Source organism: Rhincodon typus, chromosome 36, assembly GCF_021869965.1.
Source record: "Rhincodon typus isolate 14 chromosome 36, sRhiTyp1.1, whole genome shotgun sequence".
Classification (NCBI taxonomy): domain Eukaryota; kingdom Metazoa; phylum Chordata; class Chondrichthyes; order Orectolobiformes; family Rhincodontidae; genus Rhincodon; species Rhincodon typus.
In genome coordinates, this window is record NC_063367.1 from 6,148,348 (window position 1) to 6,164,034 (window position 15,687).

The window sequence follows — 15,687 nt, forward strand, 5'->3', positions numbered from 1 at the left end:
TAGTACCTGACTATGGATAAAGAACTTTTATGAATAAAGTGTATTTTTCACTAAATAAAAGCAGTGGTGTGTACCAACTACAAGATGTCTACTTTGAGGTGTTTTATTTGTGGGCAATTTGAGGATCTTCCTGGAGGAATCGGAACACCATCCCAGTTTAGTTTGTGCATTGGTCTATACCATCTGTAAGGGGCACTGGAGAAACCTCATTTGACAACATCAGCCAAACCCACAACCTCCACCATCTGGAAGGACAAGGGCAGCAGTTACAGGGGAACACCACCAGCTGCAAGTTCCCCTCCAAGCCACTCACCATCGTAAGTTGGAAATATATCCGTCTTCCTTTTGTGTCTAAAACCTGGAACTCCTTCCCTACTCAAGATGGCAGTGGAGTAGCTTCATCCACTCCATCTGCTTTTCTTTTTTTCTTGTTTACTTTTCCCTTTTTCTTTATTTTAGTCTTTTTCCTCACTAACACATTCCGGAAAGAGGCAGAGGCGGAGGGGTGAGGATAGCAGTTTTGGGCTTGTTGAAGAATTTTGTGGTCAGTTAGAGGTCCGGTGTGAGGCAGGGCTGGGATCTGGGATCAAGGCTGGGACTCTCACTGGCAGTTGGGCAGAGGTGGTGGGTTTCCAATGCCTGGTGTGCGGTCTGAAGGGGAGATTGAGGGCCAGTACATAGACTGAAGGCAAGGTCCTTCATGGACCAAAGTCGAAGCCCAGCACTGGTGGTGCCTGGAACAGGGTTTTGGCGGTCTGAGATCCCAGGAGTGATCCCTGTACAGGGATGAAGGTTCCCCAACATCTGCAGCTGAGTAGAGAGCAGACAGCCTGAGTCATCAAGAGCAGAGGAGATTGAAGTGCAGTCTCAGCATGGCTAAGCACTTAAGAAAGACTAACGTTTGAACTTTTAGGTTTATTTCTTTATTTTTCTACTGAATACTAAGAATAACTGTGATGTGTAACTTTTTATGCTGTATGAAGAAATAACTGTAATGTTTAACTTTTAATTTTCTAGATTTCTTTCTACTCTAAGATTTTGCACCTTGTACCTAAAATGGTGCTGTGTGTCTTTTTCACTGTACTCCTGTACTTGAGTACACGTGACAGTAAAGTCTAAATCTAACAGCATTGTGTGTGTATCTCTATAGGACGTAAACTTGCAGCGATTCTAGAAAGCAACCGCTACAGAAGCAACTCACCAAACACCTTGTCAAGGGTGACACGGGGAGGGGAAATAAATACTAGCTCAGCCAGCCCCTCACATTTTTAAAATACGCATTGTATAGTACTTAAATGATCACCACCACACTAATTGGGTCTTCCTACATGATGTTGTTTAAAATTTAACCAGTGACTGTGTGTGTAAAACCACAATCTGATCTCTATACGATTACAGTTTCTCACTGATCTGCAGCTGGAAGCAGTCCCCACCCACACTTCCCGACACTCTCATTGCAGACACTGCAGCTCCTTCTGAAGGGGAAGGGGGTGGGGAAGCTGGACGGTGCTCAGTCTGTCAGGGACTGACACAGAATCCGGAGGTAGCCATGTCTCTGCTTGGCCTCTTCCTCTCGCTCCTCCTCAGCAGCGCCTCATCCAGCACCTTACCCCGACTCAAACTGGATCTGAGCGGTAAGTGAAGGCTCCTGAATCCCTCTCTATGGGGAGGGGGTGTCTCTCTGTATGTGTGTCCTGAATCCCACTTAAGCACCTTACTGTGTTGCACCAACAGAAACATTGTTAAAGTGACAGCCACAGAAAGTTATTGTAAGCTTCTGTCTTGAACTTTTTAAAACCATTTCAGAGAACTGGGTTATTGGCGTTTGGAACGAATAATTTAGTGAGTGTCTTCTATCTGGAACTCTGCACAGTGTTTGCTTTTAGTTAAAACTAATTCACTGTTGAAAGCCTCTACTGACTGAAGCTCTACTACACTCTCACACTGCATTCCTTAACCCTAATCTCGAGAGAAGTTTAGTTTCACTGCTAAAGGATGGCAAGGTAGCTCAGTGGTAAGCACTGCTGCCTCACAGTTCCAGGGACTCAGATTCAATCCTACCCTCAGACAACTGTCTGTGTGGAGGTGCATGTTTTACCCGTATCTGCGTTGGTTTCCTCCTACAATCACAAAGATGTGCAGGTTAGGTGGATTGGCCATGCTGGAATTGTCCGTAGTGCTCAGGGATGAGTAGGTTAGCTGGATTAGTCATGCTAGATGTGGGGTTAGGGGATATGGTGGGGGTCTAGGTGGGAAGCTCTTCAGAGGGCTGGTGCAGACTCAACGGGCAGAATGGCCTCATTCCGCAATGTAGCGATTCTATGAAGACCCCAGACCCAATAACACACTGACAGCAGAACTTCACGGAATGATGTTTGTCAGCCATCAGCCCAAATTCCTTCCATCGCATGGCCGATCAGGAATCTCTGTCTCTTAGCAACTGCCACTATCATGTTTGGAAGGAGTTTGGTCCTATTCCAGACACACCTTCATTGGCGATTGAATGTTTGGGTTGGTGTTTGATGGATTTCCTTGCTCAGAGGCACCAAGAGATCCCCAATTCATTGAATTGCAAGACTGCCTGAGCTACCTCCATGGTTGAATGAACATGAATATTGATCTCTTTGTTTTGAAGGATTGCATAAAACTCACACTGAGGGCCATCCAATAAGTGAAGTAACTATGTGCAATTCTCCCAACAAACTGATGCTGCCTATCACCTTGCCTTTGGGAAGTGCCACAAACAGGGCTTTTTGTGGGATACTGAGCTGGTCTGCATTTAGGAGCTGGCCCTGGGTCGAGATAATTGCTCACCTATCACTCATTATCCTAGTGGAGAAATTATAATGTCACGTTCAGACAGAGAAGACTTGTGTTTTTCTGGGTTTACATGTTGTCTTTACATGGCATCATCCTCGTTGTGGGACACTGGGCCGTTTCAGTCGCTTCTTGAGATCCAATCACCATAGTTACTATTTCATTCCAATGACAATTTGTCCTTTTCCCTTTCTTTGTGTCGATCAGTAGTCAGTAAATCCTCACTCTTTTTTCTATCTTTACAGTGGAAATTCAAGATCGGTTCCAGTTTCCCTCAACTGAGGAATATACAACCACGCTCCGAGAGGGAAGCACTGTTTATGTTGGTGGGAAAGAAGCTCTTTACCAGATAAAGTTTGAAGAAGCTCCCAGATTAATACAAAAGGTACAGTGGGATCAGCCTGAACCTGAGATACTAATATCTTGACCAGCTCCCATTGTTGGTAAGATGACAAACTGTAGATACACCACAGAGCTCTGTGCATCTTGCAGCTCTGTATTGTCATGTCAAGTTTAGCAACTACCTGGTTGGTGTGGGGGTCACTAGACTTGAACCATATTTCTCTGTCCACAGACGCTGCCCAGCCCTGATGATTTTCTCCGGGAATTTCTGTTTTCGTTTCAGATCTTCAGCATCTGCAGTTCTTTGATTTAACTACCTAAGGTCATTGCCTGCTAATCCATTGTGCGCAGAATTAATTACTCCTACCATTATACTGTGTTCCAAAGGACCTCAGGTAACACTGCAGGGAGGGAGTTCAAAAAATGATTATTAACTTGACCAGATTCATTTCTGAAATCAACAAATAAAACCGAATTCCTACAATGTGGAATCAGGCCATTTGGCCCATCAGGACCACATTGACCCTCCAAAGAGCATCCCACCCCATCCCTGTAACCCTGGATTTCCCATGGTGAATCCACATAGCCTACACATTGATGGACAGTATAGCAATGTTAGCATGGCCAATCAACCTAACCCGCACATCTTTGGACCGTGGGAGGAAACCAGAGCACCCAGAGGAAAGCCAGACACAGGGAGAATGTGCAAAGTCCACACAGACAGTCACTTGAGGGGGGGAATCAAACACAGGACCTTGGCACTGTGAGGCAGCAGTGCTAACCACTGAGCCACCATGCCACCCTGGAAAGAGAACTTGCATGGACATGATGGGCTGAATGAAATCCTTCCGTGCAATCAAAAGTGGTTGTTTCCCACTGACACAGTGGGAAGATGCAGGCTAAGAGCTATTGCTGAACCCTGTCAGTCGGCTTTCAACAATATCACTCAACAGCCACACCATTTTAGGAGGAGCCTCAACCAATGGCAGAAGTTTAAACAAATCAGTCAGGAAACAGAAACTAAGAAACAATAGTTGAAGGCAAATGGAATGAATATCTTTGAGGAGATACTACTGAGAGGGAGCACCCTAAAAACACGGAGCAAGGATCATTCCAATTAAAGAAATATGTCCCTAAAGCAATAAAAATAGAATGAATGAAGTGAAATATAATTCATAAAACAACTTTACAAGAGTGTTGCAGATAGGTGAGAGAAGAATACAGAACCTACAAGGTACATGATACATAGAGAAGAGCCAGGAGGCTCATTCCTAATGTGAAAGAACTGAGTTCATAAACCTGGACTCTCAAGAAAGTGACAGAAAGGAACACATCAGGTTCAAGTGCAGCAGAGAAGGTTCATCCTGAGCATGATTTCAAGTGAAGACATGACTGAATGTGTGCGGCAACAAACGGTTCAAAGTGAACTGTTGGAAAGCACCAGAAAGTAATCAAGAGCCTGCATAAAGTTTTGAATCAAGTATCAAGAATCCAGAACCACAGTCGCTATTTCTAAATAAGGGATTTCCCTTTTAAGATGTAGCTGAGGAGGAATTTCTTCTCTCAGAGGTTTGTTAGACTTTGTATTTCTCTTCCCCAGCAAGCTGTACAGGAGGGGCTGGTTGAATATATTCAAGGCTGAGTTAGGCAGGCTTTTGATTGACAAAGGAGTTGAGGATTATGGGGACATGCAGGAGAATGAAGTTCAGGCTACAATCAGATCAACCATGATGTTACGAACGGCAGAGAAGTCCAGAGGGGCTGAACGGCCTACTCTTGTGCCTAATGCCTTTGTTGTTGTACACGATCCGTGTGATTTGTTTTGAGTTCTCAATGTTTCTATTATTAGGAGGTGGGATTTCCGTATGAGTGATTCCTGCTGGGATTGGTGAAAGTCAGTCAAATAACACGGAAACAGACCCTTCAGCCCAACTCGTCCATACCAACCAGGTTTCTAAACTGTAATAGTCTTGTTTGCCTGCACTCGATCCATATCCCTCTAAACCTTACTTATCCATGTACCTGTCCTAACGTCTTTCAAATGTTATGATTATACTCGCTTCCACCAATTCCTTTGGCAATTCATTCCATATACACCTTCTGTGTGAAAAGATTGTCCCTCAATTCCCTTTTAAATCTTGCCCCTGTCATCTTAAACCTATGCCTGTAGTTTTGGACTTCCCTACGCTGGGAAAGAAACCTTGGCTATTCACATTATCTATGTCTCTCATGATTTTATAAACCTCTATAAAGTCACCCCTCAGCATTCTACACTCCAGGAAAGAAGTCGCAGCCTCTTCAGCCTTTCCTTATAACACAAAACCCTTCAGTTCCAGCAACACTCTTGCAAATCTTTTCTGCACTTCTTTCAGTTTAATAACGTCTTTCTTATAGCAGGGAGATCGGAATTGTACGCAGTACTCCAAAAAGTGATCTCAGCAATGTCTTGTATAGCCACAACATGACGTCCCAAATCCTACCTCAATGTACTAACCGATGAAGGCAAATGTGCCAAATGCCTTCTTCACTACCCTGTCTACCTGTGATGTACTTTCAATAAAGTATGTACCCGCACCCCTAAGTCTCTGTGTTCAACAACACTCCCCAGGACCCTACAATTAATTGGGTAAGCCCTGCCCTGGTTTGTCTTACCAAACTGCAACACCTTGCATTTAGCTAAATTATACTCCATCTGCCATTCCTAGGCCCACTGGCCCAGTTGATCAAGATCCCATTGTACTTTTAGATAATCTTCTTCCCTGTCCACATACGACCAATTTTGGTGTCATCCACAAACTTACTAACCATGGCTCCTACTTTCTCATCCAAATCATTTACATAAATGACAAACAACAATGGAGGCCCAAAACGTCAGCCTTCCTGCTCCTCTGATGCTGCTTGGCCTGCTGTGTTCATCCAGCTCTACACCTTGTTATCTCAGATTCTCCAGCATCTGCAGTTCCTACTATCTCATGGACACAGCACTGATCTTTGGCACACCCACTGGTCACATGCCACCAGTCTGAACAATAAACCTCTACCACCACCCTCTGGCTCCTACCATCAAGCCAATTTTGTATCCAATTGGCTAGCTCTCCCTGGATTCCGTGTGATCTAACTTTACTAACCAGTCTACCATGCAGAACCTTGATGAAGGCCCCGTACTGAAATCACTCAGCTAGTAGGGAAACTGATCACCAAGTTATGTTTAAAAATTACTGGAAAAACTCAGGCAGAACCCTTTGGAAATGGTTCAATGTTAACGTTTGAAACTGACATTGCCTTAAATTTCAGAACCCAGCTTTTTTTTATTTCTGATTTCTAGTTGCCTGCAATACTTCATTTTTCTCTAGCCAGGAAATGGTTTCACTTGTGAAATGCAGTGTCGCAAATATTATCGGTGATTGCAGTTAACGCAGTGATGTGACTTTCAGGGAACCCACGTACATTTGTCATTTTGATTTCGTACCTCCCAGGAAAGAAACAACATCTCTCCAATATTGGGAAGTTAGATTAAAAAAAACAGAGGGAAAGTTCACCATGGAAACGGGAAGCGAAGGGATTGTAAGATTAAGCTGGAGGTTTGACAGATGCGTCAGACAAAGCAATCACATATGAGCTTCTTAAGGAAGTATTGGAACCTCTCTATCTCTGTCTGGTAGACCATTCCCTAAAGTCAGCATCCGTCAGGAATCAAAACGGTTTGAATAGTTGAATTTACTGAATGTAATAGCAGACTTTTAAAAATCTCCTGAAATTTAATGCTTGATTAAATCTAGGTTGAAAACATTTTCTAATGCAGTCATGTAGCAGTTGAGTACCATTGCGTTACCCAGCAGCAAGTATAGGATAACCAACCCTTCCAAGTGAGTTTCTTCTCCAGTGCATTATTGCATAGGGAAACACGCAAATTTGAACTGGGCTTCAGTGGGGGAGGGTGAGTGGGGAAGAAAAGGGATTGTAAGAAAAGGGGAAAGTTGGGGGGGAGAATGTGAATGGATGTGGAGTGAGAAGAGGGGTGAAGCGGAAGAAAGTTGAAGGGGAAAAAAGCAGGTTGTCGGGGGGAAGAAGGGAGTGAGGGAATGGAGGAGGAGTGAGGGGTAGGAAAGAGAGGAAAGAAGAGGGGGAGGAAGGAGGTGATGGGGAGAGGGGAGGGGAGGAGGGAAGGCGGAGAGAGAGAAGGGATAGGGGTAAAGGAGGGGGCAGGGGGAAAAACAAGGTGTTTGCCCAAATGATACAATTCCAGTGTATTCTAGATAACGGATGATACCTCATAATTTAGGTTTCAGGAGAGATTTTACAGATTAGGTCTATTTTCTATAGAATTTAGAAGGTTAAGGGGCAATCTGGTCAAAGTCTTCAAGATATTAACAAGAAAAGACAAGGTGGATAAACTATTTGGACTGGTTGGAGATTCTAGAACTAGGAGGCATAGCCTGAGAATTAGGGCCACAGCTTTCAGGAGAGAGGTTAGGAAGCACAAGGGTGGTGGATGTTTGGAACTCTCTTCCGCAAATGGCAGTTTGTGGCTAGATCAATTGTTAATTTAAAATCTGAGATAGATAATTTTTGTAAACAAAGGTATTGAGGGAAATGGATCAAGATAGTTATAAGGAGTTAAGCAACAGGCCAGCCATGAACTCATTGAATGGTGAACAGGCGCGAGGGGCTGAATGGCCTACTCCTGTTTCTTTGTTCCTATTAAGATCAATTTGGGTTTATCTTAAATAATATTTTAGACAGTAGTTCCTAATAGTGTTCAAGCAGGAGACCAAACAAAAGTAAAAAATTAAAGGCTATGATCAAATATTGAAATATTGAGTCTTAGCATTATCTAGAAACTGTAAAGAGAATGTTTGACCTTCAAAGGAAAAAAAGATATCTTTATAAAGCAAGGATCCTGTAAGTAGTTTCATTTGTCAGTTGTCCAAGCCACCCACCATCCTGATTTAGGAATATATCATCCTTCCTTCAATGTCGCTGGGTCAAAATCCCTAAGGGCATTGTGGGTCAACTTACAGCACATGGACTGCAGCGGTTCAAGAAAGCAGCTCACCATTACCTTCTCAAGGGGCAACTAGGAATGGCCATTAAATGCTTGACCAGCCAGCCACACACATGTACCAAGACTGAATAAAAAAACACACTGATAAGCAGCAATGATACGAATTTTAAAACATTGCTTAATCAGGGGAAATTGCACACCACTGCGTGTGCCAATCCCATGTTTATTATTTGAAGACAGAACAAATGACACACAATGTTTCCATTTCCTTTTCCAGCCAGTTGATAAGAACACTGATACCTCACTGAGATTTAGAACATAGAACAGTACAGCACAGTTCAGGCCCTTCGGCCCACAATGTTGTGACGACCAATTATCCTACTCTAAGATCAAACTACTTCGCATACCCTACATTTTACTACCATCCATGTGCCTTTCCAACAGTCGCTTAAATGTGCCTAATGTATATGACTTCACTACCACCGCTGGCAGCGCATTTCACGCACCCAGCACTCTCTGTGTAAAGAACCTACCTCTGACAACTCCCCTATACCTTCCTCCAATCACCTTAAATTTATGCCCCCTCGGAAGAGTCATTTCCGCCCTGAGAAAAAAGTCTCTGGCTATCTGCTCTATCTATGCCTCTCGTCATCTTGCATACCTCTATCAAGTCACCTCTCATCCTTCTTCGCTCCAATGAGAAAAGCCCTAGCTCCCTCAACCTTTCCTCATAAGACCTGCCCTCCAGTCCAGGCAGCAACCTGGTAAATCTCCTCTGCACCCTCTCCAAAACTTCCACATTCTTCCTATAATGAGGCGACCATAACTGAACACAATATTCCAAGTGTGATCTAACCAGGGTTTTATAGAGCTGCAGCATAACCTCACAACTCTTAAACTAAATTCCCCTGCCAATGAAAGCCAACATACCATACACCTTCTTAACAACCCTATCAACTTGGGTGACAAGTTTGAGGGATCTATGGACGTGGACCCCAAGAACCCTTTGTTCCTCTACCGCTGCCAAGAATCCTGCCATTAACACTGTATTCTGCATTCAAATTCGACCTTCCAAAATGAATCACTTCACACTTTTCTGGATTGAATTCCATCTGCCACTTCTTTGCCCACTTCTGCATCCTGTCAATGTCCTGTTGCAACCTACAACAGTCCTTCACACTGTCCACAACTCCACCAACCTTCGTGTCATTGGCAAACTTACTAATTCACCCTTTCACTTCCTCATCCAAGTCATTTATAAAGATCAGAAACAGCAGAAATCCCAGAACAGATCCCTGTGGAACACCACTGGTCACCAAGCTCCAGGCTGAATACTTTCCATCTACTACCTCCCTCTGTCTTCTGTTGGACAGCCAATTCTGTATCCAGACAGCCAAATTTCCCTGGATCCCGTGCCTCCTTATCAAATGCCTTGCTAAAATTCATATACACCGCATTCTGTGCTCGACCTTCATCAATGCGTTTTGTCACATCCTCAAAGAATTCAATCAGGCTCGTGACACATGACCTGCCCCTCACAAAGCAATCTCTTCTCTCGCTTCCCGTAGAAACCTTGGGTATATCCCATCTGGCCCAAGGGACTTATCTATCCTCAAGTTTTTCAAAATTTCTAGCACATCCTCCCTCCTAACATCTAAACACCAGAACATCCAACAACCATTCCTGCCCCTGTGTTATCTAAGTCTCCGTAATGGCCACAACATCGTAGTTCCAAGTGCTGATCCATGATCTAAGTTGGTCAACCTTATTCCTGACACTTCTTGCGTTAAAGTAGACACACTTCAACCCGTCGCACTGACTGCAACTTTGCCCTATCAATTGTCTATCCTTTTTTACAGATTCTCTGCATGCTTTATTTGCCTGTACACCGGCTACCCCATCCTCTGATCCGTAGCTCCGGTTCCCATCCCCCTGCCAAACTATTTAAACCCTCCCGAAGAGCTCTAGCAAACTTCCCGCCCAGGATATTGGTGCCCTTCCAATTCAGATGCAACCCGTCCCTCTTGTACAGGTACCACCTTCCCTAGAAAGTATTCCAATGATCCACATATCTGAAGCCCTCCCTCCACACCAGCTCTGTAACCACATGTTCAGCTGCTCTCGCTGTCTATTCCTAGCCTCATTAGCCCGTGGCACTGGTAGTAAATCTGAGATTACGACTCTGCTCGTCCATCCTTTTAAGTTCCAGCCTAACTCCCTATATTCACTTTTCAGGTCCTCATCCCTTTTCCTAGTTATGTCATTGGTACTGATGTGTACCATGACTTCTGGCTGCTCACCCTCCCCCTTAAGAATCCTGTAGACTCGATCCGAGACATCCCTGTTCCCAGCACCCACGAGGCAACAAACCATTCGTGACCACAGAATCTCCTGTCTGTTCCCCTAACCATTGAATCTCCTATCACTATCGCTCTCCTATTCTCCCTCATTCCCTTCTGAGCCACAGAGCCAGGCTAAGTGCCACAGACCTGGCCGCTATGGCTTTCCCCTGGTAAGTTGTCCCTTCCCCCCAACAATATCCAAGACGGTACACATATTATTGAGGGGAACGGCCACAGGGGATCCCTGCATTATCTGCCTATTCCCTTTTCCTCTCTTGACGGTCACCTAGCTCCTTTATCCTGTAACTTGGGTGTAACAACCTCCTTATAACTCCTATCACCCCCTCAGCCTCCTGAATGATCCGGAGTTCATCCAGCTCCAGCTCCAGTTCCCTCATGCGGTCTGTGAGGAGCTGGAGTTGGGTCCACTTCTCACAGGTGAAGTCAGAAGGGACAGTAGTAAGTGATCTTTACCTCCCACATCCTACAAGAGGAGCATACAATAGCCTTAGCTTCAGTCCCCTCTACTCGAGATTGTCAAAAGAGATAAAGAGAAAGAAAAAAAAGCTTACCTTACCGACCCTCCACACAATTTTTTTTGGTTAGAGGAGGAGGATGGGTGGGAGATACTACATGTGTAGCATTTTGGGTTTAGCTACTGCTCGAATATATTAGTTCACTTACTCTCCTTGTCCGCATTTGCTCCTGCTCACCCTTTGCTCTGCCTATTCATGAGGCAAGTTTTTTATACGGAAACTTTACCTTCCTGGCTGCCCCCTGGCTCACGCTCTCACCTCTCCTGCTATTGAAAATGAGCCTACCATGGGAAGCCTTTCACACTTGGCATCCACCCTGACTCTGACCTTTATGGGACTGTGCAGTTGAGTAAAGCCTGGGATATGGTATACTGGGGAGGTGGAGTTCAGCAGGGCTCAGTGTCACTATCATGTCCTGGTGCTCCATCTGACCCCTCAGGTGAATTTGAAAAATGGTATGACATAACTTAATGCACTGGTTAATAGTTATCCCTTAACCAATAAAACAGGAAACACAGTGTGGAGCTGGAGGAACACCTGCCCCTACACTTCCATTCAAGGCACTAAACAATCTTCCACATTAGACAGAGGTTCACCTGCACATCCGTCAATGTGGTCTATTGCATCCACTGCTCCCGATGTGGCCCCCTCTACATCGGTGAGACCAAGTAGAGGCTCGGCAACTGCTTTGTAGAGCACCTGCACTCTGTTTTCAACAAACGACAACACCTTCGGGTCGCAAACCATTTCAACTCCCCCTCCCAGGGTGACATGTCTATCCTGGGCGTCCTCCAGTGTCACAATGATGCCATCTGGAAACTGGAGGAGCAGCACTTCATATTCCACCTTGGGAACCTACAGCCCAATGTGGATTTTACCAGTTTTGAAATCTCCCCACCCCCCGGCCTCATCCCAGGACCAACCATCCCCCTCATCCCACCTCCTTGAGCTGACACAACCTGTCCATCTTCTCTCCCACCTATCCGCTTCTCCCACCTCACTAACCAATCCCCACCACTGCCTACCAGCACTCACCTATCACCATCCCACTTACCTTCCCCAAAACCACCCCTCCTCTCTTTCTTGCTCAGCTCCCTTCCCCCCCGACCCCCATTTCTTAAGAAGGGTCCCGATCTGAAACGTCAACTTTCCTGCTCCTCTGATGCTGCCTGGCCTGCTGTGTTCCTCCAGCTCCACACTGTGTTATCTCTGACTCCAGCATCTGCAGTTCTCACAATCTCTCAATTAAACAGGCAATCTGCTCATGGGAGCTTGCTGTGTGTAAATTGGCTGTGGTGTTCCTGAAATTAACTCCGTAACATTTCATGAGTACTCATTGGCCCTATAGGGGAAATTGTAAACCACAGCATTTCTCAGGGAGCTTTCTGAACTAGAAATCACAGGTCTTTCCACTAATTACTTGAATTTATGAGCCATGAGCCAATCTCATGTTCATTATTTGAAAACATAACAAATGATGTAATGTTTCCATGTCCTTTTTGCCCTTAGCATCCACCCTTGCTCGAACCTTATGGGGCTGTGCTGTTGGATATAGCCAGTGATGTGGTATTTTATGGTGGGGGCAGGGAGTTGTGTGGTGGAGTTCAGCAGGGCTCAGTGTCAGTGTCAGTGTCATGTCCTGGTGCCCTATCTGACCCCTCAGGTGAATGTGAAAAATGGCATGACATCATTTACTGTGCTGGTTAATATTCATCCCTTAACCAACGAAACAGGCAATATAGTGAATTTAGAACAGCTTGAGTGGTACTACATAAATGCACTACAATAATGCCATCACTACAACCCACCGTAAGGTGTTACTCTCTCATTAAAATGTTGAAATGATGATATTTGTTGGGATTGGACTGTCAACAGTGAAACAATGGAATTCAGTCAGCTCTGTTACTTTTCATTATGAAAGAACATTAATCCCTAATAAACTTATCTCTTCACCTCCCAGATTTCAGTGCCTGTGGATGACGAATCCATGTCAGAATGCAAAAAGAAGAATTTGGTGAGTTCTGCTCTGAAAAACTTTCAAATCTGTTTCACTTCGCTGAAACTCAATAGTTAAACGATACCTCCCGGAAGTCTCTGTACCAGTTTTATAATCAACTTTTTATACAACTTGGCCTGTCTTTTTCCCCTCATGTTTGATTGTTTCTGTTTTGTAATAACAATCTCCTGTGGCATTGATAAACCCATTTCACAATCGGAGCTGCTCTTCCTGCACCATTCCTGAAATTTCACTCAGTTCCTGGTGATTTTGTCTCCTCAGTGATCTACCATAGCCAGTGATGACATGGAGCAGTCAGTGACGGGGCAGTTTTCCTGTGAATTGTGAACAGGAGATTGAATGGTTGTAAAGGGTGGATACATGGACGGCAAAATTACATGAGCTGTGAGCCTGGCACTTACAACAGTCCCTTATCTCCCAGAGACCACTGCAGTTGCCCTCTCAGTGGAGGGCACCTCATTGGGAAGGAGCCAGTTACTTATTCTGCCAAGTCCCTGAGGCCAAATGGTAGCGTCCTCATTTGCTGAGTTTACAGTCCAACCCTGGAATGTGGAGAGGAGGCAATGGACCAGCATTTACCCTTCCCAGCCCCTCCCATTGGTACCCACAAGCTTCCGAGAGAGGGAATGATCCAACCAGCAGACTCAACTCCAGGAGAAATTCGAAAGGATTCCAAAAGATTGCCCCCCTCCACCATCACCCTAGTACCCTACCCCAACACCCACACCCCCACCTCCATCCTCCTTTCCTCCCCCTATCCCCCAGTCTCCAGCATCACCAGTCTCCAGCTACTTGGCACCACTCACCTGCACCCCCATACTTGTGGGATCCCAGCCTCCCCTGAAATTGTCAATGTCAACATTGTACAGCGCTATGGCAACAGGCCAGCCCTCCATATCTTACTTGTTGATGGCCAATCAGCTTCCAAGTGAATCCTCATTGGGTGTCCAGCCAGCCAGTGGAGCTTGTGCTAATGAGAAGCTGTGTTGCTGGGGTTTCATCTTGGGAAATGGTTATGCAAGGGCTCGGCATGGTGGTGCTGTGACCTCCAACCTTTCCCAAGGAAAAGATAGACTATTTCTCAGACGCTGTCTGTCAACCCATTTTTAAAAATGTTCGTTTCAACCCTACATGGGCCATGCCTGGAGCCCTTCCCCTTTCTCCCCAACAGATCAGTTTGGAGGCTTTCCTAGGTGTTGCTCAGGGAGTCAGTCATTCTCCATGTTTGGAATGTGGCCCTGCTCCCACCCTAAACGAAAGCTCCTTCTTCAGCTACAGCCACATTAGAATTGTGCAGTGAGTTTGGGCATGTTGTGGTGAGTTAGCATTGAGACTTTTCATATCAATGTATAGAAGCCTCTTGGAACACATTCCAAACAAAATGGGTTTCTTTGGTTTGCTGTTTCCTTGAAAATATTCATGGTCTTCATTTAACTTCAGGCATACTGTGAGAATATTATCATGGTCCTGCAAAGATTCAGCAGAACTCGTCTTCTTTTGTGTGGAACCAATGCCCGGAATCCACGATGCTGGTCACTTGTAAGTATGTTTTGGCTAAAATTGACTGCCTATTCCTTCAAACTCAGCCTTGCACCTTAATGTTTTGGCAAAAGCTGCATAGAGAGACAAGATGGAGGGAGCTGGAACATACTGGGCTGAGTGATGTATCTGGATGATAGTGTATACAGGTGAGATTAGATTGCCTGCCTGTTATACAGCTGTCCTATTGGCCAGGCTAACTATTGAATGGCTACTCTGAGATTCCCCCAAAATCAAAGCTAACCTGCGTTCGACCTCCCCGCGCCCACCCCCCCACAGCCTCCCCCCACCTCCTCCAAGTCATTGATGGGGGAATGGTCTTCTTCAGCTTCTGAGCCAGTGACTGCCCACTTGCCTTTTCCCTGTCTATGGATCATTGTTGCCAGATGCCAAGTGGTTCTGAACCAGTCAGAGCTGGGAATTGACTTCAGCCTTCTTCTCTTGGTGTATCTCCCGGTATCAAGGTCAAGGGCAGTGGGGACAGAAAACCGGAAGAGGGCAGGTTCTCTGTGGGCTTTTCATCTGTGGGATTGGGCATCGAAGGCTAAACCAGCATTTATTTCTCCATCCCTAAATTTCCCTGGAGAAGCTGGTGTTGAACTGCCTTCTTGAACTGCTACAGCGGTGTAGGGACACCCCCAGTGCTGCTAAGGAGGGATTTCCAGGATTTTGGATTCGTGCACTTTCAGGGAAATCTAGCAACTGATAATGAAGAAAATATTCTGAATAATTTCCTTGCCATCATCTTATTCATTTGCAAACCTGCACTTTGATGGCATTAGCTCCATTGAAATATATCACTGGGCTGTGACATCAGTCTAAGGAAAATGATGTCCTTACTCTTAAAGAAAACTAATTTCCCATACTCCCTTTAATATGGCTGTGCATCTAAAACATTAGCCCAAAGGCAAAATCAAAGTATGATAAACCTATCGCTCAAATACTTTAGCAAGTGCTGTGGCTCTGAGCACACTTTTTCCAATGAAATGTTTTGAGGCAAGAAACCAGATTCTGGGGAACCTTGGAACAACAACAAGGAAATTGCTAGAGGAACAAGACAAAGATTTATTGCCTTTTACCATCCTATCA

The 15,687-nt window shown here is 45.0% G+C and overlaps 1 protein-coding gene across 1 annotated transcript in view; it reads left to right on the forward strand.

The window, feature by feature from the left end:
• The first annotated feature begins 1,390 nt into the window (after window positions 1–1,390).
• Window positions 1,391–15,687, forward strand: part of LOC109915612 (semaphorin-7A-like) — a 36,905-nt gene continuing 22,608 nt past the window's right edge. Inside the window, exons 1-4 of the mRNA XM_020515265.2 lie at window positions 1,391–1,634; window positions 3,063–3,202; window positions 13,003–13,056; window positions 14,500–14,598. Of these exons, the coding sequence (XP_020370854.2) occupies window positions 1,550–1,634; window positions 3,063–3,202; window positions 13,003–13,056; window positions 14,500–14,598 (378 nt within the window). The 5' untranslated portion in view covers window positions 1,391–1,549. The remainder of the gene's footprint in view (window positions 1,635–3,062; window positions 3,203–13,002; window positions 13,057–14,499; window positions 14,599–15,687) is intronic.